At 50.5% G+C, this 26,574-nt stretch overlaps 11 protein-coding genes across 11 annotated transcripts; 7 read left to right on the forward strand and 4 right to left on the reverse strand.

Annotated features, from left to right (window-relative positions):
• Nucleotides 1-889: 889 nt before the first annotated feature.
• Asppvi_004953 (quinone oxidoreductase family protein) lies at nt 890-1,943 on the forward strand (the record flags this gene model as incomplete). The annotated part of the gene is made up of 2 exons (XM_043300892.1): nt 890-1,665; nt 1,721-1,943. The coding sequence occupies 2 exons, from the start codon at nt 890-892 to the stop codon at nt 1,941-1,943; spliced, it is 999 nt and encodes a 332-aa protein (XP_043156827.1).
• Nucleotides 1,944-2,066: 123 nt separating this feature from the next.
• Asppvi_004954 (uncharacterized protein) lies at nt 2,067-3,829 on the reverse strand (the record flags this gene model as incomplete). Its single annotated transcript, XM_043300893.1, has 4 exons — nt 2,067-2,979; nt 3,038-3,286; nt 3,419-3,504; nt 3,566-3,829. 4 exons carry the CDS (start codon nt 3,827-3,829, stop codon nt 2,067-2,069), a joined length of 1,512 nt encoding a protein of 503 aa, XP_043156828.1.
• A 1,761-nt stretch (nt 3,830-5,590) lies between these two features.
• On the forward strand, nt 5,591-7,073 carry Asppvi_004955 (inositol polyphosphate multikinase; the record flags this gene model as incomplete). Its single annotated transcript, XM_043300894.1, has 2 exons — nt 5,591-5,679; nt 5,846-7,073. The coding sequence occupies 2 exons, from the start codon at nt 5,591-5,593 to the stop codon at nt 7,071-7,073; spliced, it is 1,317 nt and encodes a 438-aa protein (XP_043156829.1).
• A 354-nt stretch (nt 7,074-7,427) lies between these two features.
• Asppvi_004956 (mitochondrial 37S ribosomal protein uS19m) lies at nt 7,428-7,997 on the forward strand (the record flags this gene model as incomplete). The annotated part of the gene is made up of 4 exons (XM_043300895.1): nt 7,428-7,470; nt 7,553-7,568; nt 7,685-7,867; nt 7,955-7,997. The coding sequence occupies 4 exons, from the start codon at nt 7,428-7,430 to the stop codon at nt 7,995-7,997; spliced, it is 285 nt and encodes a 94-aa protein (XP_043156830.1).
• A 736-nt stretch (nt 7,998-8,733) lies between these two features.
• Nucleotides 8,734-9,699, reverse strand: Asppvi_004957 (putative TFIID and and SAGA complex TAF10 subunit; the record flags this gene model as incomplete). The annotated part of the gene is made up of 2 exons (XM_043300896.1): nt 8,734-9,192; nt 9,301-9,699. The coding sequence occupies 2 exons, from the start codon at nt 9,697-9,699 to the stop codon at nt 8,734-8,736; spliced, it is 858 nt and encodes a 285-aa protein (XP_043156831.1).
• A 494-nt stretch (nt 9,700-10,193) lies between these two features.
• Nucleotides 10,194-12,978, reverse strand: Asppvi_004958 (putative MYB DNA binding protein (Tbf1); the record flags this gene model as incomplete). The annotated part of the gene is made up of 4 exons (XM_043300897.1): nt 10,194-11,486; nt 11,538-12,191; nt 12,260-12,741; nt 12,888-12,978. 4 exons carry the CDS (start codon nt 12,976-12,978, stop codon nt 10,194-10,196), a joined length of 2,520 nt encoding a protein of 839 aa, XP_043156832.1.
• A 1,271-nt stretch (nt 12,979-14,249) lies between these two features.
• Asppvi_004959 (uncharacterized protein) lies at nt 14,250-15,980 on the forward strand (the record flags this gene model as incomplete). Its single annotated transcript, XM_043300898.1, has 1 exon — nt 14,250-15,980. The coding sequence occupies one exon, from the start codon at nt 14,250-14,252 to the stop codon at nt 15,978-15,980; it is 1,731 nt and encodes a 576-aa protein (XP_043156833.1).
• Nucleotides 15,981-16,412: 432 nt separating this feature from the next.
• Nucleotides 16,413-19,125, forward strand: Asppvi_004960 (uncharacterized protein; the record flags this gene model as incomplete). The annotated part of the gene is made up of 4 exons (XM_043300899.1): nt 16,413-16,467; nt 16,536-18,531; nt 18,592-18,663; nt 18,726-19,125. 4 exons carry the CDS (start codon nt 16,413-16,415, stop codon nt 19,123-19,125), a joined length of 2,523 nt encoding a protein of 840 aa, XP_043156834.1.
• Nucleotides 19,126-20,947: 1,822 nt separating this feature from the next.
• On the forward strand, nt 20,948-23,139 carry Asppvi_004961 (putative serine/threonine protein kinase (Nrc-2); the record flags this gene model as incomplete). Its single annotated transcript, XM_043300900.1, has 5 exons — nt 20,948-21,842; nt 21,933-22,106; nt 22,161-22,286; nt 22,356-22,737; nt 22,800-23,139. The coding sequence occupies 5 exons, from the start codon at nt 20,948-20,950 to the stop codon at nt 23,137-23,139; spliced, it is 1,917 nt and encodes a 638-aa protein (XP_043156835.1).
• Nucleotides 23,140-24,067: 928 nt separating this feature from the next.
• Asppvi_004962 (DASH complex subunit DAD3 family protein) lies at nt 24,068-24,620 on the forward strand (the record flags this gene model as incomplete). The annotated part of the gene is made up of 2 exons (XM_043300901.1): nt 24,068-24,235; nt 24,348-24,620. The coding sequence occupies 2 exons, from the start codon at nt 24,068-24,070 to the stop codon at nt 24,618-24,620; spliced, it is 441 nt and encodes a 146-aa protein (XP_043156836.1).
• A 446-nt stretch (nt 24,621-25,066) lies between these two features.
• Asppvi_004963 (mitochondrial 37S ribosomal protein uS5m) lies at nt 25,067-26,366 on the reverse strand (the record flags this gene model as incomplete). Its single annotated transcript, XM_043300902.1, has 2 exons — nt 25,067-25,284; nt 25,346-26,366. 2 exons carry the CDS (start codon nt 26,364-26,366, stop codon nt 25,067-25,069), a joined length of 1,239 nt encoding a protein of 412 aa, XP_043156837.1.
• Nucleotides 26,367-26,574: the final 208 nt, after the last annotated feature.

The raw sequence follows: 26,574 nt of genomic DNA on the forward strand, positions 1-26,574 counted from the left end.
GGCAGTGAGTAGATATGGTGGAGAGACAGCCAACACAACAATAGCTCTGAGTCACACTCTCCCTGACATCTGTCTGTCACCTTTCAGCTAGGAGGATCTTGTTTACACCTGAGCGTGGTCATACTGTTTCTTTGGCACTCTCACTCTCCTCGAGGCAGAAATCAAAGTGTATGCCACTCGTTGCATGGTCAATATAAAGATATATTTTGCGCAATGCAGACTCCTCTAAGCTACTGCTATGCTTCCTTCAGCCTATTCATTCCTTGGACTTGCACAACCATTGATAGTAGCCGCTGGTACAAGGATCTTCACCTCCCATCTTCTGTCTTTAACGTCCTTTTTTCGTTCTGCTCTGAACCCTCGGGGATAAGGCTAAGGGAAGTGATCCGACGGACTCGGATCACACCCGATGGCGTCATTCCCGACGGATGTTGATTAGAAGCTGGAGAGGACAACTTGGACAAGACTGGAGATAGTTGCTCGATAAAGGGACAGAATAGCTGCGGTTGAAATCATAAATAATATAAATTGTAGGCCAGACCGGATCAAAGTCCGAGGTTACCGTCCATTGCAAATGCCTCCATAGTGGGGGAACTGCGGGGAATGTTTGTAGATATCGGATATAACCAAAGAAATAGTAGTCGCGATGACAAATGCTCTTCTATAAGACGATGATAGATCGCCAAAGAAGGTTTCTGTAATCCATACTTATAACCTCACTATCCTCACCTCCCATCGAATGCATCTCTCCCGCGCCTTCATCTCCCGCCTCAATAATTCCCTCGCGGTCACATCTCCCGCACTCGTCCGTCTCTCTGGTGTTCGCTCTCATCTCCAACCGTCATTTCGGCCGACAGCCTCATTCACAAACTCATCACAATCACGCATCATGTCTATCCCAACCACCATGAAAGCCGTCCTGGTCGAAAAGACCGGCGGCCCCGAGGTCCTCGACTTCAAAACCGACTATCCCGTCCCCAGCCCGCAAGAGGGCCAATTGCTCGTCAAAAACAACATCTCCGGCATCAACTACATCGACACCTACTTCCGCACGGGGCTCTACCCCGCCCCGAAGCCTGAAGTCCTGGGCCGCGAAGGCGCCGGCACCGTCGTCGCTCTGGGACCCGGGCCAAACCCGTACAACTTCCAGGTCGGTGACCGTGTCGCCTGGCTCAGCACCGGCGGATATGCGGAGTACACTGCTGTCCCCGCGGTCAAGACGGTCAAAATCCCCGACGGCATCTCAGATGAGGATGTCATGGCATCGTTCCTCAGCGGGCTGACCGTCTTGTCGCTAGCGAAGGAGACCTATGCCGTGCAGAAGGGCGACTGGGTTCTTCTGCACGCTGCCGCGGGTGGTGCCGGCTTTCTCATGACGCAGGTCCTCAAGACGATCGGCGCGCATGTTATTGGTACTGCTGGTGGTCCGGAGAAGGTCGAGCTGGTTAAGAGCCTCGGTGCGGATCATGTAATTGACTACCGCAGCGAAGGGGGAAAGGACTGGGTGAAGCAGGTGAAGGAGATCACCGGCGGCCGAGGCGTGGACGTCGTCTATGATTCTGTCGGAAAGGATACCTGGGAAGGAAGTTTGGAGGTCGTCAAGAGGAAAGGTACGATTGTCTGGTTTGGAAATGCCAGCGGACCCGTTCCTCCTCTACCTCTGAAGTAAGTTGGGTCCTTCGCATTATTACTTTGTTTGGACACGGACTGACCTGGACAGTAAACTCTCCCCCAAGTGTGTCAAGGTTGCCCGCCCTCAACTTTTCGGCTACATTGAGACCCGCGAAGAATTTGAATTCTATGTCAATGAGCTGTTCAACCTGCTCCAGTCTGGCCAGCTCAAGGTCAGAATCCACAAGGTCTACCCGCTTGAGCAGGTTCAACAGGCGCATATCGACCTTGAGGGGAGGAAGACTACGGGAAAACCTCTCTTGAAGCCATGATCTGCTTATCCGATCAGAAACATGAATTTAGGTGTGTATATATTTGAGGAAAATTGTCGATTTTCTGATTAAGATCCACCGAATTGTCTACCACGTATGCTGCTGCTACGCAAGAAACTAAGATCAGATTCGCGGCTCGGCAGCGTGGTCACCCCCTGTTTCCTTTTCCTTTGGATCCTTGCCTTCCTCATCAGTCTCATCAGCTTCATGGTCGCCGTCCATCCGCAAATCCTTCGGTTTCTTCCAACCTATCATCAAATCGTTGGCCAAGACCGTGTAGATAGAACAGTAGGCTGTGAACACCTCATCGAAGTAGTGAAATCCACAGTTGAGTTCCCAAACCGACGTTATGACCTTCATGCCAGGGTAGCACAACTTCAGCAGACTCTCCTCAAGGAAGAAGTCAAACTCCAATGCTGGTGCACCGCCTGCTTCCCACTGAAGTCTCTCCTCAGGGCTGAGGTCAATGTTGGGCTTGCCGGGGTCGCGGTAGGCCTTTGCCAGCATTCTTCCAACTGGGTGGAGATCTGGAGCGTGTGCCTTGTAAAACTCCCTAGTCTCGTCGTCTGGAAAGATGATGGCGATGACTTCAAAGCCATCGATATCTTCGACCCGTATCGCCCGTAGTGCGTCTTGATTTGCAAGCTCTTGCAATCGGAGGGCCTGTCTATCAACCCCGGCGCCTGCCAGCGCGAACTTGACAACTTTACGGGCGATCTCATTGGTCATGTGCACTGCATCGTCCTTGCTGTTGTTCCACTGGTCGTCTTCAACGTGGAGGTCGAAGAAGACGCCGCCGAAGAGTGTAGAGCAAGCGGTATTGAAGTCTCCGGGTCCTTTGGCTGTGAACTGCTGGTTTTTCCAGAGCTCTTTGCCGGCGATGTCGCAGGATTTCCTGGCTTCCTCGATGTTCGCTTTGTACTCTGGGACTACGTCGTGGTAGAGGATGTACGTGAGAAAGTTCCAAATCGTGACTGTGGCCAGCTTGACCATGTTCTCGGTTTCAGGGTTGAAGTAGTACGGGAAGTAGGATGTCCTGTTCGGCCGTCAGTCTCATTATGGTGTCGCAGTATTGTGTTGCCGTGAAAGCTTACAGGTAGCCCTTGACCACAGCGTTGAAGTCAATCTGTAAGTTCAATTTCTCCTGCGCGATGCTTGTCTGAGCCCTGGCCAGGAGGATATCCTCACTGTCCATCTCCTTGAGATCACGTTGGTCCGTACCCGTGAACATCTTCTGACTGATGTCGACGCCTCCATATTGCAGGTACTTTAAGAATATCTCGCGTCTGTCACTTTCAATGCGCCGCTTCTTCTGGAAGCGTAGAATAGCATCTTCCATTCGACTAGGGTCGTTAGATTTGCAAATCAATGAATCCTAGTCGTTCTGGGGAGCTTACTGAATGATAGGCCGCGAGCTTTATATAGTTGAACGCTTGTCAGTCTACTCGTCTTTTGATATGGTATCAGTCACATACACATCATATATCTCTCGCCCCTCTGCATACTCCTGGGGTGTTATAGGGGCATCCACGTAGTACTCTTCGAACCCTGTCGGCTTGTTCTGCAGAGTGTAAGTAACAGTTTCATTCGTAACGTCATCCGGCCAAGTGCAAAGGTCCTACTTTGCCGCGTTTGCCTTTCGGTCTGGTGGTTTTCTTCCTTTTCTTCTTTGACTCCACCATATTAACAGGGACAGGCTCTAGTTTCTCTTGACTATCATTTGCTTCTGACAGAGGCGGAGTCTGTTCAACTGGCTTGCTTGTCTGACGTTCTGTAGAAGTAGCCATGTTTAGCTGCTCAGTTCTTGGGTTGTTGTATTGTTCGAGAGGTCGAAGAGGGAGCTCGCGAGAAGAGTTCGAGGAAATTTCTGGAGGCTCCATTGCCATGAGGGGTCTGGATGAGATCGTTTGCTAACGAGATAGAAGGGAAGATTAGATCAAGCTGATACAAAGGTGAGAGGAAGATCACATCGACGGGGGATGGGAAATAGTCAATGAATGTGTTAAAGAGAGAGAGGATTCAATTCACTAGTACTTGGTAGGAGAAAGCAAAACACTCCCTCCAACAGTCCAACGGCTTCTCAGTCTGTTTGATTCATGCAATTCACCGGCAAACAGAGTACACCTCCAGCTTCTTCATTGTTCGCTGTGGTGCCTCAAGCAGGCTTTTTGAGGATAATATGGAAGACATCTAGCAGATCCCAGGCTACGATGATTGGGATAATTCAGCTGCGCCTATAATAACATATTGATTAATATGGGAAACCAAGCAAGTGAGAAGACCAAAAGAGGCAGATGTGATACCATCCAGAGGATTCAACCACATCCGCCCCGTCCTTTGTGTTTCATTCTCTTGTCAGACTGGCAATTATCTCAGTCAATTAGACTACTGAAGGGGCGTAGTGTAGCTTTCAAATTCTTAGACCTATCGAAATTGGTTCTATAGTAACCCCCTCGTCTCCCTTATTGAATGGTCGATGTAAACTATATCAAGGAACTTGTTTTGCTTTTCACTTACTATACTAATAGCAGTCTAGGACCTCATTGAGATCTTAACTAACTTTACCCTGGTATGTCTGAAGCCTTGATAGGCTCTTCTGAGGGCTTTATTAGAATGTAGTCTATGTGGCTGAGTTTAATTAAGGTCCAGTTTGGCAGTGAACTAGCTAACCTGTCTGTATCTTAATGAGCCCTTCGTTATTACTCTATGGAATCATTCATTTATATGCTTAGAATACAAGAGTGTAAAAGGGTCTAGTAATGATTCTTTACTCCCGCTAGACTGGTTGCACACATCTTACTCAAGGACTGGATTGTTCGAGTGGTAAAATTATCGACTTGATCGTCCACTCTGGTAATATGTGCTAGAAAGACGACAAGGCCGGTTGAAAAGGTTTCAGAATTGGCACGAGAAGGCCGATTATTCCATATAAAATAAATACTTTATTACAAGCTGATATCACTGACGGTTACACATACAGCATACCCTTGTAGATGTGGGAGTTGCAAGAAATAATGGCTTCATAGTTAGAAACACACTCTACTTCTTTCCTGATTACGGAATATATATACCCACAACATCCCAGTATAACGATGAAGAGCGAAATAGGACTCAAGTGTGGCGTATATTGAATCTGCTCGAAGGCCTAGGAGAGACAAACCCTTAGCCTCAACCGAAAGCGGCAGATATGATGCCCTCCCAAAGAATAGTTAACTGGTCCTCGGCCCGCGTTGAGCCGGCAATCACAGCCGCCGATCACTTCTTATCAAAACTGACCGTTGTTCGAACCAAGACACTAAAGGTGACAACGACTCCATCAGACCATTAGAGCGGTATTATTATTTCGAATCATCTCCTAGGCATTTATTCCCCCTTGTGTCAGTCATGCCGATCATGATTGTATTTCAACCGTAGACTGAAGTACAACTTACTTGTCTTGTCTCTCCCTTTCTTCACTCCTTAAGTCTACCATCTCTTTTTGACGACACTCTATCTACGACTTCTTCTCTTTCACCTTCGACTACTTCCCACATCCCTATCGCGGCCTCGAAATACCTCCTTACCTGTCAAAGGCACCTTCCGGAATGAGGATTGAATGAGATTTAGCGGCGCTCCGGTGTGCAACAGTATATTCTCTCGCGAACAACATGCCGTCGTCTTCCAGGTCCGACAGTGTGAAAACACCCAAGCTCGATACTGACAGCTTTGTCGACTTCGACCACGCCGCTGCTGGACAGTAAGTATCCCATCGCACTCGGCCCACCTTCCTTGCCCACGTCAGCATATCTCAGCCTCTCTAGCGGCTGAATTATCCTGCATTGAGCATCCAATCGTTGTCAGCGCAGTGCGCTTTGTGCGCGTATGCAGAGGTCGCATGACTGGTCTAACACCTTTCTCTACAGTGACGGCGTGCGTTGCACTCCCTCCGGTTCCTTCATCGCGAAACCTTGCACTCCCCAAGAAGTTGCGTTCTACGAATCTAGCGCCCTCCATCCCGCCTTTCGGGAGTTCATTCCCACTTACATCGGAACCTTATCGTCTGCTGACCAGCAAGGCCCCTTCGCGCTCGCTGCTGCTCAGCAGAGTGGAGCTATTGTTCTACCAACCGTGGACGACTCATCATCATCATCCGCCACGCCGACCACAGCGGAGGCGCCGGAACTTGGTTTGAATGCTGGATTAGGCTCGAATGGCGCAGCTGACAACAAAACTTGGGTTCCCTCTGGTGGGAAAAAGCTCGAAACGGGGCTGTCAATAGTCCTGGAGAATGTCGCCTCTGGGTTCAAACGCCCAAATGTCCTGGATGTGAAGCTTGGCGCGCGACTTTGGGCTGATGACGCGCCTCCCGCTAAGCGCGCCAAGCTGGAAGCTGTGGCGAAGGAGACAACCAGCGGTAGTCTCGGGTTTCGCATTGCCGGGATGAAGATTTGGACCGGCGCTCATGGGGAGACGGACGAGGGCAGCAAGACCAATCCATACGCCACCAAACATGAGGGACTCGAGGGTGCCAGGGGTGAAGTCGTTGAAAAGGACGGCTACAAGCGCTATGACAAGTGGTACGGACGGTCTTTTAATGAGAAGAATGTGAAACAAGGCTTTGAGACGTTCCTCGCCGGCGCAAAGGGCGGCGCTGTTGATCGGTCCAAATTAATCGCCAGGAGACTTGCTGACGAGCTGAGGCGTGTGCAGTCGATCCTGGAGTCTGAAGAGAGCAGGATGTATTCTGCAAGTGTGCTCATTGTCTACGAAGGTGACCCAGAGGCCATGGAACAAGCACTAGAAGAAGAAAAGAATCCCAGGGACAGAGCGCCAGAAGAGTCGGATGAAGAGGTCGAAGATTTTGATCTGGCCCTGCAGGAAGATGGCTCCTTCGAAGTCTTCAACCTAGACGTTGGACAAGACGGAATACCACAGCAGGCAATCAATATCAACCTTGACTCAGAAACGGCACAATTAGGAGAAATAGACTTCGAAGACGAGGAGGATGAGGATGAACCTCCTAAGGTGCATGACCTCCGCCTGATTGACTTTGCGCACGCCAGTTGGACGCCCGGTCAGGGACCGGACGAAAACGTCCTCATGGGAGTCCGGAGCTTAATCAGGCTGCTTGATGAGCTTGCTACGGAATGAGCACATCAAATAAAATTCAAAAATACGGGATCTTTCTATCCAACAGTCGCTGGCGGCTTCTGGATCAGAAGATATTCAAGCTATTGGCTCTGCTTAATGCTCTCAATATACGATGAAAGCTTGCTTGGGGAAGAAAAATATAACAGCTGGCAATCACAGTCAATGGCTATAATAGATAGAAAACAATAATAGCTATATTTTCTCAGAGTTTAGACCTCTTCTCTGTAGTCCGTAACCACAGGGTATTTTGAGCATCTTAAGTATATTCGCTTACATAATCAGCCATCCGAAAAGCATCAATTTGCGCCTCAACTTCCGGAGTCTCAGACTTGTTGAGCAGCGTGTATCGACAAGATGTTGCCCACTCGTGCTCTGCTGGGGCGATCAGTATGGAAAGGTAAGTCTTCCAAGATTGTTCCTGTTTAATCCATACGTCTCGAAGGAAGGGGTAATGGCTAATTCCGCTACCATCACTGCAGGCCCGAACATTGTGCCGTACGTTATCTCCATGTCCTAGCTTGAATATACCCGCCGCAGGATCGCAGAGACAGCTCCAAATGAGTTTGATCGATTCTATTGTATAAGCTGACGCTCAATTTTTTCCTCGACAGTCTCCCTCTCCCGCGAAAGCTCCCCCCTCCTCCCGGCACACCCCCGATCAAGACACAGAAGCGCGGAGCCACAATCCTGCCTAATTTCGTCGGTCTGCGGTTCGCGGTGCACAATGGCAAGACGTACCAGGATGTTTTGATTACGGAGGATATGGTGGGGAGGAAGCTGGGCGAATATGTTCCGTATGTTTGATGCCCCGTTCAGTTTTACAGACTTTCCGACAATCAGGATGAGAGGCAGAAGCAGAAGCTGACGGTTTGCGTTGGCAGTACTCGCAAGCGGTTCACGTACAAGCAGTCCAAGAACAAATAAGTGATTCTGGTGGGGTACGGGGATACGGTTCGATGGTTCTTATCGCTGCTTTTTCGAGATCTGGCGCTTACGGGCATTGTTCCTGGGGTGAGCAGCATTATGGGATGGGATTGTGATTCGTACTGCTACGGCGGGTGCTTGAGAATCATCAGGCAGGGGATATCTACTGTGAGGGTAGCAGATCTCGCTCTTCTGCGGTCTCGTGTCCCTGTCGACGCTCTTCCGTCTACTACAGGCGGGACGTATACATCTACACATATCTGTATTGTAAAAATAGCGGTTACTGTGTTGGAGTTATTTGGATTTTGCGAGAATCAATATTTTCATTTTATTCGAGATTATCAGGACGCACTAAATTGTATACTTGTTGAGGTGGACACCGATGAATATGTGTCCCATTCAGCCTTCCAAAAACGCCTGCGTGCAAAGTTCACAAAAGGAAAATTCTTTTCGAAATATAAGAAACCCCCAATGCAGGATATCCGTTGTCCTCGACCCGGTATGTACGCCAAATGAAGTTGAAAAATCTGCCTTCCCCAGAGAAAAGCCACCATAATCCCTCTCGCCAAGACTGCGTAGCAATATAACGTCAAAATCTCTCGTAAGTCATCCAGATCTTGTGGATGATTTCTATCGACCGTGCAGATGGAGGATCAGCCCAAGCGGATGACACCCGGTCGCATGCTGGCTGTACTGACCATCACGGATGTGTTCCGTCACCAGGACCCAGCCTTCTCTACCGGTAAAACTCCCCTCTCTTGACGCTCACACCATACTCTGCAACAGCCATGCCCAGGTCTTCCATGGTGAGCACCGTCCGGCCTTGCCCAGAGCCACCGGAGCCACCACCGCCAAAACCAGGACGCTGAATGCCTAGATGTGTGTTCGCTTTGKCTTTGCCTGCGTCGCCGCCGCCAACACCCGCTGCGCCGCCTGCTGCGCCAGCTCCTCCAGCACCGCCGGGTACGTTTAGACCCGAGGCGGCGTTCAGACTGCCCATGGGGTTGCTGGCGGATGAACTGTTCGAGGCTCGGATACGCGCGTACTGATATGAGTCGGCCGCGATATCAGCAATGAATTTCTGTGTTGCGAGAGCGAGGAGTCGGGCCAGATGCGGGGGAGTTTGGTTCGGTCCGTTTCCTGGGGGTGGTAGCCCGGCGAGGGTAAGATAGTGAGCCGTTACCGCGTCTGGGATCTATATCTTGTTAGAATGTCTCAAGGGTATACGCCTTGCAATACGTCCATGACAGAAAGGCTGTCAAAAGTAAGGCAAGAGCAAAATGAGAAAAGAAGCTAGACCTACAATAGGCGCATAATCATCCATCTTGCCCAGAAACTCGCGCAAACTCGTCTCCTTCTTCGATGGCGCCACTGCCGCTGCTATAGCGTCGACAGACGTAGGCACCGCATCTTGAACAGGGTTTCCTATCGCATTATCTCCATCGCTTGCGCCTGCAGCGTTCGTAATGCCGCTGGTGCTCATATCGATATCCTGCTCGATGGAGGCGTCAAGGGCTGCGACATCCGTTGTATTTGGCTCCTGTTTGGGTACAACCGGGGTTTCAGAAGCACCCGATGGCTCTCCTGGTACTGTCGCCTGTGTTGACGATGATGGAAGCTCTTGTGAACCGATCTGGGATGAAGGTGGTGGTTGCGACGAAGGCGGCGCTAGAGGTTGTGATGGAGTTGATGAATCGGCCATCGTGACAGATCAGTTATTAGTGACTTGAGCAAGAGAGACGGAAGTGAATGGACGGGTAAAGTTGACCCCTGTTGGACGAATAGGAGAATTGGGGTACAATGTTTCGCTGAGGTCTGTCCTTTCTGGGGTGTGTACAACGAATCGACATGTGTTGGTGATGCACAAGCGGAGATACTGTCCGTGTTCGGCCCGAGGACAATTAGACTATGCGGATGAGCTTGGAAAAGCAACAGCAAGATTTCATGATATTCTACAAAATAGGCACAACTGAAAATGGTATTCATATAAGTACAGAATCATTTTTTACATATGTATGAATAGATGCTTGAATACTACTCTTACAGACCAAACCAGACCCAAACTATGCTATTACACAATGCAACAAGCAGCATGCTTCACCAGAAGCGAAAAAGACAGGTAAGAACCACAGCGACTTCAGATCGATCCTTAGGGGCAGGCTAGAGAAGAAATATCTTGTAGAAAGAAAGACCAGTTTACTGCCCTATGTGCATGTTGGGATCTACGTTACCTGGTTGATGTTGAGGTTGCCCAAATTGAGCCCCATGGACCTCCTGGCCCAGTGTCTGCATCAGGTTCTGTTCCGCGGTTTGATCAAAAGTAGAATGGCTGCCAGTATCCGGAAGCCCGGGAGAAGCAGACATCGCCTCGTGCCCGTGTCCGAGCGGAACGGGCTGCKAATGTGCGCCAGCGAGGGCCATCATGCCTTTGATACCTTCCACATGAGCCTTATCTTCTTCGCCTTGCTTCTTCTGCCTCTCCCGTGCTTCACGTTTAGCGGCCTGAGCAGGAGCGCGAGTCTTGAGTTCGCCAGTGACAAACTTCAGGTAATAAGGAACTTCGATACCGCTCTTGAGGAAAAAGAGTTTCAAGTTGCGCGCCTTGTCTTTCAGCTGCACTTGATTCCGATCCTTCAGGGCTTCGCTGATAGTACCTCCGGGGCCGAACATCGCAAGAATTTGACTCCAGTGTGGTCCCTTTACACGATCCAGTCCAGCCATCAAAGCATTTTCTTCTTCAGTAGTCCAGGGGCGGCGCTGGCTTGGTAGGCCGGATTTGCGACTGCTTGGAGAAGATTTCGCCGAAGCCGCCATGCGAGCGCGCTCATAGAGTACCTGAGTGGGTTGTGATTGCGAATAGTGAGGAATTCCAGGCATATAACCATGGTTAGATGAATGACCACCGTTGGGTCTCCCCGGCATGGATACGGGACCCCCAGGGTTATATTGTTGAAAGTTTGCTTGCAGAGGACTTTGCTGGAATGTGAGCTGCCCGGGCTGTTGCTGATACCCCGGCGGCGTTGGACTATGCTGGTAGTGCTGTTGGTGTGGGTTTTGCTGAGGTTGCAGCTGGCCCGTGGGCTGAGCTGCAGTATACCCGTGAGGTGCCTGGCCCGCATGTTGAGAACTCTGCTGCGGCATTTGCTGTGGCTGTAGATGTTGCTGGGGTTGCTGCTGAGCCTGCTGCATTTGGTTTTGATGTTGATGCTGTTGCTGTTGCTGGGGTTGTCCTGGTTGCTGTGGATGACTGAGCTGCTGCTGTTGCTGTTGGGACTGCTGTTGTTGAGAACGTCTCAATCCATGGCCCTGCAAGGCAATCTGGGCCGCACGTGCCGCACGGGCTACCAGGTCACCATGCATATTCTTGTCAACAGGAACTTCAGGCGCTTGCGAGGCAACAGGAAATTGGCCTTGGAGGGGTGCACTGGGCGGATCCTGTGATTCGCCACTCGATGAAGATGGTTGCCTTCCCTTATTCAATTTCTTCGTCTGATCAGCATTAGCAAGGCAAGGATAGATAGGAGTCACAGAAAAACAAACCTGTTGATGGCAGATAGCATCAAAGTTCTTCGTAATGTACGAGCTCAGGTCTCGGAGGAAATCTTCCCAGTGGTACTTATCGGGCAGAGCTTTCATCGCCTCTTCGTTGTTAATATCGTTCAAAAGAATATCCCGGCGTGAGCCGGCACGTTTCACGAAATCAGCCTCACTAGGAGCTAGCTGACGAGTTCCCGGCCGTCGGTCAAGTAAGCGCTGCTCCAGATCATCTGGAAACAGGTCGTACAGCAATTCGGTCCTTGTCCTCTCAGTGTTGTTCATGGAGGCTATGAACGCTTGGGTCTTGAGCTCCAGAAACAGAGCACCTTGCACTTTCAACAGGCGGCCCCCTTCCGGGACGAAAACATCCAGGAAATGCTCATTTAACTCAGCAAATCCAATCTCTTGTGTGCCAAAGATGCTTGAAACGAATGAAGCCAGGTTTGCTTTTCTGATGATGTCAACTTGGGAAGGTTCTGTGAGACCAAGTTCAGTCGGCGACAGGAACGATTCCTTGGAGGAATACACTTTTTTTGTATGATCAAAGAGGGATCTCATGGTCGCATAGGCTTGCCCGTTTTCTGACTCCGGCTCAGCCACAAACGACGTAATATCCTGGTAAGTGGATTTGGCCAGAAGAGAGAGAATTTGGGTAGACTGAACAGCAAACGTGTCAGGGTTGACCTCTAAAAGATGCACATAACAGGATAAGAAGCATTTCTTACCAGATTGTCCAATATCGGCAAGCTCTGGATCTTTAAGTGCGAGTTTGCCTTCACATAAACTAGACCCTTGGGCGCTGGCTGATCCGCAGGGGTAGTCGGTGTCGTCGTCGCAGTAGTTAATTGTTGCTGACCCATAGCGCATTGTTCCTCGACCCGTTCAGCATGGTTCATGATACTTGAGATGACAGACGCCATATCGTCAAGCTCCGGATTTGCCTCTGGCGCTGCGGGATCTCCCGCGGAGCTGACCGGCTGAGTCTGCCCGGCATTCTGGCGTTCCACAGTATCGACAATTCCAGAACCGAGCGCGGATACTAATTCTTCTTCAATCTGATTTCCGGGCGCTTGATCGGTCAATTCGGTCGTTTGAGATGGCAGGAGAAGCCCTTCCGACTCGGCCTCGATGCGCCGCTTCTTCGAGGCCCGAGGGGAAAGGGAGCCATCCTCGTCCTCCTCGCGCGGGTGAGACGTCTTCAAGGAAGCTGCAGATGAATCAGAGTCAGAATCGAATTTCAAACCATAAACAGGCTACAGATTTGTTTAAATAAATGAAAGAAATGACAATGACTTCCTGTGTCATGTTGAACGGGCAGGTCCAGGTCCGCAATAAGCCACGAGGAACACTTACCATCGTCCTCGACCTTGAGGGCTGGAGACGCAGGAAGCTCAGAAGAGACGTGATCGTCAGACGAGGGACCTGAACCTCGCGTGTTTACCATATTGGACAAGGCAAGGTCCTAAGAAGATACTATCTTGACTTCCAAGAGCAGAAATAAGGGCTTAGGGGTAGGGCGCAGGTGTAGGGCTTGGGGAGAAGGTGAGACGGACGGGACGGCGTGATAGATTTTTCGCCGGCAGCCGGAAGCGGTCAGAGGGACGAATCAGATGGGCGAAAGCTGTGAATGCTTCCACCTTGCAGGCGTATTCGCACATTCTATTCATACGATAATGTACGGAGTAGATTACTATTTCAATGGTCAAGGCAGATTGATCTCAACTACCAGTTTAAATTCCACCTTGGCTTGAGGAACAGGCGGCAACAACAGACTGGAAATGCTGACTGGGAGTTCCGTCTTGATGCCTGAGGATCTAAACTAACCAATTCGGTAACTCTCTAGAGAGGTGAATGAACTTATCTTTCAGCTTCATCGACATATGCGTTACACTACTCATTTGACTTCTTTTACTGGCCTCGCTTGCGTGTAAAAACCGAATATGTCCGCTGAAATCTCGAGTCAAGGGTGCCAGAGTAGGACTCACATGGTTACTTTGGTTCGAATGCTACCTACCATTACCGACACTCGCGTCATTGACCCTGATCCATACCATGCCTCTGCAGTTGGAACGGACTGACGTGCTACTTTGGACTACAAATTCTACAAAACAATTCATTCTCTTATCTACGAAGCTGAGTGAGTGGTATTTATCTCGGCTTTGTCGAGGCCGAGCATCAAGCATCAAATGCTGAAAAAGGTGATTTCTCTCTTACGCTTCGATTTCGTAGAGTGAAGCAGTAAGGGTACGAGTCTGTGAGAATCGTCTACATACTAATAAGCCAGTGTAACTGTCTTGCGAGAGGGCCATACCTACATCTACGTGAACCCTTTCGACCATGGAACAGAGGAGGATGCCCTGTGGGACAACCACACATGTAACTTCGGCAAGCACTCTGTCTATATTGATACAACTCCAGTGTTGATGCAATGATATTGATTTCGTCACATCCATACCAGCACTGTTGGATACCAACGGTCGTGAATGGGGTCTAGACGTCTTTGCGATGCTTTCCCTTGGTACTTTAAAATTGGACAGGATGCTTACAATTCTCCCGTCAATTGACTTATACGCTGAAGAAAGCGACCATCTTTCTTCTACTACCCCAAGCTTGCTGGACAAGATCATCTGGAACGTCGCCTGTCAAGCTCATACTGCGCCGAGCCTCGCACTTTGAACCCCTACCATTCGATAAGGAATTGCTTCTCAGATCGCTATGTTGATCTCTCGCGAACTCTTCTTGGCAGCGGCAGCTTTGCAGTTTCTTGCCTTGGTTGCGGCTGAAGACCTCAAGGAGCAAGTCTGGTCGGTTTTCGCATATACACTTCACGGGGATAGTATCCCGAACGCTCTGCCTCGCCCCAGAGCGTTGACTCCCTATGGAGCAAGTGAACTGTATGCCGCCGGGTCCGCCTTTCGCGGCCGCTATGTTGCCATACATAGCGAGGGGAGTGGAGTGGGAACACGAATTCCGAGCCTGTCTCCGTACGCACTAGAAGCCGAGGAGATCTCTGTTCTTTCAAGTACCGATCAGCCAGCCGTGGCATCGGCCCAAGCTTTCATGCAGGGCCTGTATCCGCCTCTTGACCAGGTTTACGATGGGAACTTCTATGACCCGTCTTTCGTGCTCGCTAACGGGTCGCTGTCTCGTGCTCCTTTGAACGGATATCAGTATCCTCAAGTGATCACTGTGAGCTCAGCAGATCCTCAATCGATCATTGTAGACGGCCAGTTTGAATGTACTCTACACGAAGTCGCTGACATGGAGTACAAATTCAGTCCTGAGGTGCAGGACCTTACGCAAGAGTCGGAAGACTTCTACGGCCGCTTGTACCGCCAATCCTTGAGTGGAGTATACGATCTCTCCTCAGCCAATTATGCCAACGCGTTCTACATATCGGAATTCCTTGAATATGAGTTATTGCACAACAAATCATTGTTGCACCATCTGACTCGAGACGATATCGAACGTGCGCGATGGTATGCAGACCACTATATGTACGCAACGAACGGCAACCTATCCTCGTCGGAACTCAGTGTATCCAATGACATCCGCACAATTGCAGGCAGAACCTTGGCGTCGCATGTTTTGGAAGCTTTCGACGCCAATATCCAATACCGGGGAGCCAACAACAAGATGAGCCTTGTTTTTGGTGGCTCGGAGCCCGCTGTCGCTCTTGCTTCACTCATGCAGCTCGCCTCGTCGAGCCAGGAGAACTTCTACTCGTCTCCAGACCTCGGAGCGTCGCTCGTCTTCGAACTGTTTAGCCTCGAAGCTGAAGCAGTCCCGGCATATCCTGACCAGTCCCAGCTCTACGTGCGATTCCTCCTGCGTAACGGAACAGGCACTTCCGCCGAATTTCGGTCCTATCCACTTTTTGGGCACGGTCCAAGTAATGATGCGATCCCGTACTCCGAGTTCCACGCACAGATGGAGAGGTTTTCTCTTGGTTCGACGGAGCAGTGGTGCCTCGAATGCGGATCGTCCGCTGTGTTCTGTTCCGGAGTGATGGCCAGGGCTACGAACACATCTGCCTCCAACAACAGGTTAAGCCCGGCTATCGCTGGCGTCATTGGAGCTGTGGTTACAATCGTCGCTCTAGCACTTGCTGCTATACTTTTTTTCCTAGTGCGTGGGTTTCGTATGAGACGCATGCATAGATCAAGCGCTGGAGGGTTCAAGGGTAATAGCAAGATGGCAAGTGATGCTGACCTTACCGCGAAAGATCCTACGCACGAGGATGTTAAGTCAGCGGAGAGCCCAGACGATGAGAGATTCGGGGTTGGAGGAGCAGTTGTCTGTGGTCATGAGCGGACTGGAAGCTGGGAGATGAGGTCAACCCTTGCTGGGAATCGGACGGCTGCATCTCCTTTTGAAGATGAACATGTCGATACCTGGAATACTCACAGCGTCCTTAAGCCAGTCCAGGCTCGGGAACATGTTTGATATGGATCGCCAGCGCCCTTGTCGCGCAAGTTGAGGTGATCTATTCCCTGAACTCGCCATCTCTAATATAATGAAATAGCCACGTGAGACCTACTATCCTAGATGATAATTCCCTACCTGATAATAATACAACCCAAGTTCTTCATATCCATGATCTAAGCGTGCTCCTTCCTCGCGAGAGCACCTGCTTACTGGCCTGGCAGGGGTCTAATGCACCTTCTAGATTCGCCCGATTATATACCCAGGTTGTGTTTCTTCGACGCAGAACAACCAACAAGGACATCACGACATCACAGGAAAGGCTCTCTCGTATCTTGTCTTCGCATACTGCTCTGACACGTCTCGTGTTTGTTGATCTTTTCCTTTGGACGTCCCCTAAGTACAATTTGCCCAACTCGGAAAATGAGATATGACATCCCAACTTTGCTGGCAATGAGCCAGAATGTGCACATAGACCTTGGTCGATTCAGCGCGCAGGCACTGGGTTGTATGTGCCTTTGCAGTCATCATTCAAGCACAATAAGCTCGGTAATGCTAACGGTTTATGTCATCCAGATAATTTGCTCCGCCAACACAAAGCTGATAGAAGTGTTTTGTCTGGGCGTCCAGTCAACGGGTCAAGGAACGTGTCAAATAGATCGCGTCAAAGTCAGGGAACCCACTCAACCTCGGGGCCTCGTTTACGCCACCCTAGGCGCCAGCCAAGTGATCCTCCACAAGGGGCTCTGGCTCAAGCTGATGCTGGATTCGCGAGATTTCTCAAGGAGCACGCGTCACCTAAACATCAACGTGTCACTGCTGGTGGCCGAATCGTTCCGATGGATTCACAGGGCTCTGCACCTCAGATGAAACTGTCAGCGATTGACCAAACCAAAGATGATCGTGGTACATCCTCGACTACGACAATCGGTAAAGGCAGGGCCAAGGCCAAAGACAAGAGAGCACGGTCCGAGGATATTTGCCCTCATGCCGGTGCCGACTCGTCATCTCCGCAACCTCAAGGAATACTGGCGACACATGCGAGATTGTCAAGTATAAGTATGAATGACAAATCGGAGCCACAGATCTCAGCTTCGACGTTGATTCCGACTATAGCACCGGTTGCACTAGGTTCTTCCATGATTTCGCAGCCCAATGCGGCCTTCCCGCTGATGAGCCAACAATATTTTCAATTTGAACCACAATTTCAAGAGCCTCATGCTCCAGCGCTGCAGAATTATGCTATGTATGGTCTCGCGGGGTATCCGTTCGCCTTTTCTCCATCTTTGCAAGGTTTAAGCGCATCGAACGTCATTCCTCTCATGTCGTCCGCATTGCAGGCACAGACCTCAGGCCTGGTTACGCCATCGGATATAGCTCCATGCAGCAGTATGATCGGTGGATACTCTTCGACCATCAGCCAATCTTCGTCAATCCTGGACTCGTTTGTTCCAAACCATGCACCGCAGGGGTATCATCAAGTCGGCGGTCAAATGGCGGCTGTCAATCAGCCACTATTCTCAATGGGGCCTTTCCTGGAATCTTCATTGCGCAAATCTCTGAGCCAAATTTCGGTCGATTATGCAGCTCTCTCAACTCAGCTTACAAGTCTCGATAGATACATGGCCATGCATACCTGGGATATGGATCCCTGCGCGAAGAAGTCCTTGGTTGAACAGCGAAAGAGTTTGGTGCGGGAGTTAGATGTGGTGCGCTCGTACAAAGAACAGTTGGAAGTGACCCTCACCGTCTCGAACGAACCTGGGAATCAGAGGGAAAAGGGAGCTGGCGTCGCAGCACAATCGAACAATTGTTTGCCTCAAAGAGTGGTGACCAATCAATTCCATCTAGAAACGCCCTCTTCTGCTTCACAATATGCGATACCTGGATTTCACATGCTGTCGCCGGTCAGTGCGGTGCCACCAGTTCTCCCGGTCGATCAGCCTGTAGACCCGTATTTTCAGTGGCAGGCCAGTCAAAATGCGGGAAGTCTGGACAATTATTTCGAATTTCAAAATTTATCCTCTGGGTGGAATGTTTCGATGGCCTCTAGGACGTCCCAACGCAATCGGAAGTCCAACTCGGGAGCGGAGCTGTCCAGGGCCAATACACGAGCTAGAGATCTCATTGAAGGTAGGGCGAGAGAAGAAAAGACAGGCGTCAACAACGGCTGGACGGCCTTTTCGAAACCGTCATCCTCCGAACTCCGTAGTCCAGAGCAAATGATTGGGGATGCCACGCGAAAGGTTGATGCTGCCAACGGACTGATTCAAGGACTGTCACGAGCCCCAATACAATCGACATTGCCAGACAGCCATAGCTACAGTGAGAAAATCGCGAAAGTCCAGTCGTATCTTCAAAGGAGATCGTCCATGGAGTTGATCAAAGACGTTGGCACTTACAGGCCGGTCGTACCACATCTCAGAAGACCTTGGGCATCTGAAATGCCAATCCAGCGAGCACTCATCCGGCGTGGCGAGATGTCTTTCAAGGCAGATGACGACGCTGATAGCAAGTCATCGTCATCTTATACATCGACAACAGATTCATGGGCTACTGGTCGTAGCGAGGAGTAAGCGTTTCTCTATGCCTGCCACGCCTAGTCCAAGAGTATTATCGCTGACGAAACCAGCAAGCGTTCGGTAGGCGGCGACTCGCTCCACGGCAATCAGAGCGGAAACGATTTGGAGACGCATCAGGAAAGGTAAGGACGCCCCTATACCAATAGGCCCAGTTGTGCTAAAACATGTGAACTCGTTGCCATAGTCCACGCTGTCCCGACCTCGCTGCCGCACTAGACACGGTGCACACGGCGCAGCTTTCAAATGCTAGTGGGTCAAATTCAAAGAGTTCGCAGTCGCATAGCACAATCGCATATGGACCGCGTCCTTCTACGTCAGCGACTAGTATGACTGATTTGAGTGAAGAAACCAGCTCTGTCGATGCGAAGCAGGCCAACTCCCAGCTACTCACACAGTACTTGAACAAGGATCACGGCTTGCTTGTTCAGAAAACTACCGCATTGGCAGTGTCTCAAAATGTCAATGCCCATGCGTTCCTCGCTGGTGTTGAAGGCATGCTGAGCAGGCCTTATTTGAGCGATATCAGTCATGGTGACGACAGAATGCAGACCCTGGCCCGGAACGCAAAGCTGGGAAAAGTTTGACAATCATGTGCAATGGGGGCTTGTGGTCTATAGTATTTACCAAGAACAAGCGAGTACATCTGGAATCACGACGTCGGCTGTTCAGGCCATAAGACAACGATTCAGAAAGGCCACCCACAGGTGCTCGGGATGTCAGACTTCGCTTAATTGGTGTTCGATCATAGCATAATCAGTTTCTGCATAGTTTAGGATGGCTTCTCAAGCAGGCTTATTGGATTAGCCCTCAAGAGGGCCCTGTCTCTTGAAGCTAGTAACATCACTTCGCGACAGGACGTCTTGTGTACTTAGCACCATGGTTTCCAGGCAGGAGTTTAGCACTTTCTTATACACGGTAGTTTGTTAGGTTGATCGAGTAGCTTCCCACAAGCCCAAGTCAAACGGAAAGCGAGCTCTGCGTCATCAGTTAGTGTCCTCGAGTTTTCGTGCAGTTCATTCATAATGCATCGTCTGTACACATTCCGCAACTTGGTTGTACATTCCAAGGTAGAATCACCAAGACTGCTCTGATGGAATGCGTTCTGGGCTGCCATGGTGCCCGCCAAAAGGTCCACTGTTAAGCACGGAAAACCGGGCCCCCTTGCATGATACCAAACGGAAGAAGGTCCACCAAAGAGTATTGTGATTTGAGAGTCTCGACTTCTCCCTACTAAGTTCTCCCCACATATAGACAGAGACGCAGTGGTACCTACGCAGCCTCACGTACTCCGTCATAGGTACCAGTCTTTTGACGCTTTTTCAATTCGAGATTGGCCACACTGGCGAATGGATTGGTAGATATTCGATCTTTGGATGCCAGTGTCACCTAGACTCATTGTGATCGTTCTGTCTTTTCTGTCCCGTCTATGCTATTTTCCGTAAGAGAAAAGGTAAAGCAAAGACAAGATTTGGCCAATGTGATGAAGAGTGTGCCTGTCCAATCTACGTGTCTATCTCAGTTCAAACGGGTTCATTGGAATGAGAAAACTTAACCTTTTGCTGAATTGGGTTGATATCCGTGGCCAAGAGGCGAACAGCATTGAGCATTTTGATTGGCTTCGATGGCCGAGTGGCGACAACATCCAAGAAATAATAGTCCATAGTTCGATACATAGATACTTCTCTAGTGGATGCCTGGACGTTGGATACGTCTGGTGGATCGCTCATATTTGGGGTTTGGGGTTTGGATAATTCCATTGTCTCCATTGCGGTGGTATCGATCCTTATTAGAGGTACCAGCTATTAGATGAACTCTTTGGATTCATCTTCTATCATTCTTCCATCAAACTTCGATAATGCGGCTGTCTATGGAGTGAAAAGGTAGTTTGTTTCACTAGTTCACCATTTCACCATCTCCAAGGCCTTGACTAAGCCTGGAATCCCTCCACGTCTCCACTTCCGCTTTCCCTCTTTCTTGTTCTCTCTCCCTCACCTCTCCTCATCCCTCGTCCCCTTCTGTCACATCCATCCTCTTCGGACGATCGAAGGATTCTTGTTGTCTCTCGTTTAAAAGTATTTCTATCAGTCATTTAGAGATATTTTGACATCTCATTTCCACCCATGCAAATCGTCCCCGCGGCCTCTCTTGTTCCAGGGTGCACGTCCCTCTAAAGCGAGTTTCCTGGGCACCTTCAACCAACCAACAACTTTGTACCGCCAACGTTGTCCCCGCGGTTTCCAGTCCGTTGCAGGCCGCCCTCCCACACGGCTCGCCCTTCGTCTATCCTACTGTGCCGCATTTTCATCTTCCTTTCTTGCTCGGGCGATTTTTGGATTTCCTCGCTCTTTCGATAGCAACGTACTGGTGGACGTTTGGTGGTATCTTTCAACATCACTAACCACCGGCATGACGCAGCTTTTCGCTTCTAGTCCGTCCGGTGTGACGAATGAGAAACGTGGGAACTTCCCCGGTCTATCCCTGGCTTCCAAAAAACACAACGAATCGAGCCATTTCCCGACAAGGATAAAGAATTTCTTCCGCATCAATAGTTCCAGCAGCAATGTCACTTCTCATTCCAGCAGCGACCGAGAACGAGACCGAGACGCCAGCCCGTCCACTGGCGCCAAGATGGAAGCGAAGTCGACTTTTAGACAATCCCGTTTCCTACCTACTATCGGTCGCAATCGCTCAACCACCGTCGCAAGTGAAGGCAACCCGCTCGATGAAGGCGTCTCCCCCACTGCTACTGCCAATCCATACTTTGTTCACCAGGGTCAGCCTTCCTTGCAGCATCGCAACGACGGTTCAGTCCCCTCCTCTCCTCCCGACACCCCTGAACTGCAGGTGGATGGTGTCTCTGCTGCTGAGCAGGCTACGACAGCCAACAAGGAGGAATTAGCGCGGAAGCTTCGCCGGGTTGCCTCCGCGCCAAATGCACAAGGCCTTTTCACGCAAGGTCAGTCTGATGCACGTCCTCAGACCGCGGAGATGGGTAAAGAGCCTCTACTCGAACAATCCGGGCCCACTCAGTCTCAAGTTAGCCTGGTAGAAGCCTCTGGAGACAGTGATATTAGTACACTTGCCATACCCAAACTGGGCCCGGACAGCAAGATCCCGAGTCCCGGTCAGATTCGAAACACGGCTGCCTTCCGCAGGACGTATAGTTCGAATTCGATCAAGGTCCGGAATGTGGAGGTTGGCCCTAGCAGTTTCGACAAGATCAAGTTGATCGGCAAGGGAGATGTAGGCAAGGTCTACCTTGTTCGTGAGAAGAAGTCGAGTCGCTTGTATGCGATGAAAGGTAAACTTCCGCGATTCTGCCGTTCATGCAATGCCATCCAATTGATTGCTTTGGACTTACTGGAAAACATAAACTAATGTGCCCGAATAGTTTTGAGTAAAAAGGAGATGATCAAGAGAAACAAGATCAAGCGCGCCCTGGCCGAGCAGGAAATTCTTGCTACGAGCAACCATCCGTTCATTGTGACTCTGTACCACTCTTTCCAGTCCGAGGACTACCTCTACTTGTGTATGGAGTACTGCAGCGGCGGTGAATTCTTTCGAGGTGTGCAACCCTGTGCAATTGTCCCAGAGCTACTACTAATCACATACTGCGCAGCACTTCAAACACGCCCAGGAAAGTGCATATCGGAGGATGCCGCCCGTTTCTATGCAGCAGAAGTCACTGCCGCTCTAGAATACCTCCATCTCATGGGATTCATCTATCGGGACTTAAAGCCAGAAAGTATGTCATCTTCCCGAAACGTAATCCAATATCAGTGATCGCTTGTTGCTAATGATGGTATCTTGGTAGACATTCTTCTGCACCAGTCTGGCCACATCATGCTGTCAGACTTCGATCTGTCCAAACAATCTGGACCAGGCGGGGCCCCTACTATGATTCCTGCGCGCAGCGGCAACTCCGCCTCGTCGTTACCCACCATTGACACCAAGTCATGTATTGCCGACTTCAGAACAAACTCTTTTGTTGGCACTGAAGAGTACATTGCCCCGGAGGTCATCAAGGGTTGCGGACATACCAGCGCGGTGGATTGGTGGACTCTGGGTATCTTGATCTACGAGATGCTTTACGGGACCACGCCCTTCAAGGGCAAAAATAGGAATGCGACGTTCGGAAACATCCTGAGGGACGAAGTGCAATTTCCAGAGCATGCGGGAGCGCAGCAGATCTCGAAGTAAGCCTGCTATCAAGTGAAGTCTTGCCCTCGATCGTCCCAGCTGACATTTTCATTTACAGTTTATGCAAGTCCCTGATCCGCAAGTTGCTGATCAAGGATGAAACAAAGCGTCTTGGCGCTCGAGCTGGGGCATCGGATGTCAAGACTCATCCTTTCTTCCGGCAGACGCAATGGGCGCTCATCCGCCATATGAAACCGCCAATGATTCCACACCAGAGTCGCGGAACGGACACGGCGAATTTCCGCAATGTCAAGGAGAGCGCAAGTGTCGATATCGGCGGGCCTTCGAAGCCCAAGGGCGTCCCTCTAGAATCTGGCCTTGCCACGCCCAACGGAGAGGTGGCCGATCCTTTTGAGGAGTTCAATAGTGTTACGCTTCATCATGACGGAGACTTTTAGCTGGTTGATCCATGAGCTCGCGACGACAACTATACGCTTTTTTGATCCTTTGCGACAAAACAACAAACCGCCTGAGCGGTGCTTTCAGACCTCTGAGTGAGGTTACTTTCATGATCATGACGGCATGAAGATCTGTGTTCGAACGTTCATATTCTGTTGCACCTATTAACTTGGAGTTTGGCGTGTCTAGAGCTATCCCGTTGGCTTTTATTTTTACATTCTGCTTTGCTCAAGGTGATTGTGGACTTTCTTTCGGTTCTCTAGGACAGTGCGAATCCTGTCTTCGGACACTCTGTGCTTTGCGAGTGATTTTCGGCCTTTTCATATTCATTTCGACTCCAGGACGCGACAGTTTCATCTTCCCTTTCATTACTGTCACTATTGCAGAAGACGGCGTTTTTCGATTTCGGTTATATTAGCGGACCAGTTCTGATCCATCCCGTCATTGGAGGTCAGCGTCGAGTGTACTAATTACTCGGGCGTGGATTATTCGACTATTTTGTGTTCATGTATCTGTTCTTCCCTGCAAAAACGAATCTTGTGGTCCATAAGAGGAGCTGGCCTGGCCTCGGGACATGGAGTACTCAAGCGGTCACTGACTGGTTTCTAGCATATTGATTTTCAGAAAATTAGTGGCAATAGAAGTCTATGTAGAATATCTGAGATCCATATTGAAGATTATAAATCAAATACTACGCGGTAGCATGCTATGGTGTTTCCCTGAATGACTTGGGTGATCTAATTCAAAGAAAACCCGCCGTGACCCAAAGACCCAAACAAACAATCCTACCCAAGTCGAGAAGTGCAACCCACCTCATCACCTCATCTATATCTAGACATCAAGAATCGAAAACCAGAACATCGAACAAACCGAATCCCCATATCAGCTCCGTATTCACCAGGAACCACCGCCCCCTCACAATTCGCAATGTCCTCCTTCGACGAAGACCCCGCCTCCGCCGCCAGCCGCGAATGCGCTCCCTCCTCCCCAATAACAACCGAAAACCCTCTGCTGCGCGCCTCGAACCCCCTCGTCTCGGATCTCGAGCAGGAAGTCCTGGACGAGTATACCCGGCTCCTGGGGAACGTGAACAAGGTACGGCCCACACTCTACGCCTACGCCTCGTCCCCGTGCACGAACCCCGCTAGCTAGCTACATTGCCATTGTACAAGTCTGATCGGATGATGCTAACGATGATGGGGAGTAGTTAGCGGATAAACTGGCCGGGCTCGCGGGGGATCCGACCTCGTTGACGCTTGATGGGTTGCGGCTGCTGGAGCGCAAGACTGCGACTGTGTGCACGTTGCTCAAGGCGAGTGTGTATAGTATTGTGTTGCAGCAGCAGATGATCAATGAGAGTGAGGAGCAACAGCAGCAGCAACAGCAGCAGCAGCAGTATGAGGAGGGGCAGGATGAGCAGTTCCAGGGGCAGGGGGTTGGTTATGAGGGGGATGTTAGTCTTATGGGGAGATATGCGTGAAACAAGCACTGGTGGTGTTGGTGGTGTATGGACATGGGAATGGGTTTGCATGTACTGCATATGACGGCATTGGTTTACCCTGTATGATTTATTCTGGATGCGTTATGGCGGGTTGTTTGTTTTATAGATTGGATGGGTTCATGACAATATGGCGCGGAGTTTAGTTTCATGGGATAGACTGGTTTTGATAATATGGCAGTGGCTTGGTACAAGTACATGGTAAGAAGACATGGAGAGTAAAGGAAGTCCAAACAATTATATACACCGCCGTAACGCAGCAAGCATTGAGTGAGAATGCCGCTCAATTGTGCCCATAATCATACAGCCGACTCTATTCATGATAAAGACCCGTCAAGATGCCCCTCTGTATCACTAAGTAGCAGAACCAAAAGACAGCATTCGTGGATGAAGATGGTGGAGCATCAAATGAAATTGCACGAGATAGATCAGGCTCTTCCCGAGTAGTAGACTTTGCGCACATCGACCAGCTTCTTGCCCCGGGCCCGAGCGATGTCTTCAGGGTTGCGCTGGCTCATCAGAGCCTCGTAGGCGGCCTTGACTGTGTTCATGGGATTTCTTGAGCGGGACACCCGAGCGGCAAGGTCGTGGATGCCACAGGCACGGCACATTTCAAAGATCAGATGCTGGCAACGGAGACCGAATCCTAGTACGGCAATTGTCAGCTACGGTACGGCTACTGATATCAACAAGAATTAAAGTCTTACCTGGAGGGCGGGTCATCAATTTCAACTCAACAGCTCCCACCTTCCCCTCGACATCCCCGAAGACGGTCCGGTCCTCATAACGAGGAATGGGCTGCATGTTTCGAATAGCTCTGTATCTGGACTGCGTCTGAGCATCGGCCGGTTCTTCTGACTTGGCTTCGCCAATTCCGAGCAAACCGTTGCCATTACCAGCAATCGACAAGCAGTACTGACGACGGACCTTACCCAAGCGGGTCTGATTGACAACCGCGTGGGACACGAGCGTCTTTGTCCTAAGATCCTGAATCTCCCTTTGTGAATACCCCGTAGTCAAAAGGAGCTGCTTCAATGCGTCTGTAATCTCCTCTGACTCTCTGGCCTTCGGGTCTGTCTCCTTGAAGAAATTGATCTCCTTCCGCTCCCCGCTGATGGACTCTCCAGGAGCAAGCAGATCGGGAACCAAAGCGCTGTGGGGGTTCAACTCGTTCTCCTCCTTGCCATGGGTCATACGAAGAGTCTCCGCGAACCGTACCCAGTCGGCCGCGGTGGGGTCTCTGGGAAGCTCTGCGAGGAAACGGCCAAAATCCTCTGCGAAGTCGCTCTCGCTTTTCAACTCGGCATTGTAATCGGTATTGGTCACGGGGGCCCGGACGTGCTTGTCTACGCCGGGTTCGATGGTCGACAAATCATCCAGATAGTGAAGCTTCATCGGATCCCGCCGGATGGCAAACTGCTCTGCTAGATCCTTGGGATCGATTGCCGCCTCACCAGCTTCAATTGCGGCCATCTGCTCGGGTGTATACTCCTCCTGCAGCCGTGCTCTCTCCTCTTCGGTGTAGGGCTTGAAATCCTCCGGCTTAAGGGACCGGGAGATCTCCTCTAAGGACTTTAAATTATCGGCCTTAACATTGGGAAATTTCGGTTTCCGGTTGGCGAGCTGCGCTGGGGAAGGATGGAATTGACGGCGAGGCACGCGAGGGACCGCGGAGGCCGGCCGAGAGAAGCTGCAAAACAGACATCTAACCGGTCGGGCGACACTCATCGTGACGGAATGCAGCTCTCTGGCGAGAAGCGAGAGGATGTCGCGGAATTGGCGATATAGATGGGCCGCAAGAGGGACTAAGTGAGTTGGACAGAAGGGAACAATCGACGGGACGGTGAAATTCTCAGCGGAGAGCCTCCAGCCAATCCGCGTCCGCCCTTTTCGCTGACTTCTTTTCCCTCCGCCTTTTTTTTTGGGACCTCTCCAT

The sequence above is a fragment of the Aspergillus pseudoviridinutans genome (genome assembly GCF_018340605.1).
Source record: "Aspergillus pseudoviridinutans IFM 55266 DNA, scaffold_3, whole genome shotgun sequence".
Taxonomy (NCBI): Eukaryota; Fungi; Ascomycota; class Eurotiomycetes; order Eurotiales; family Aspergillaceae; genus Aspergillus; species Aspergillus pseudoviridinutans.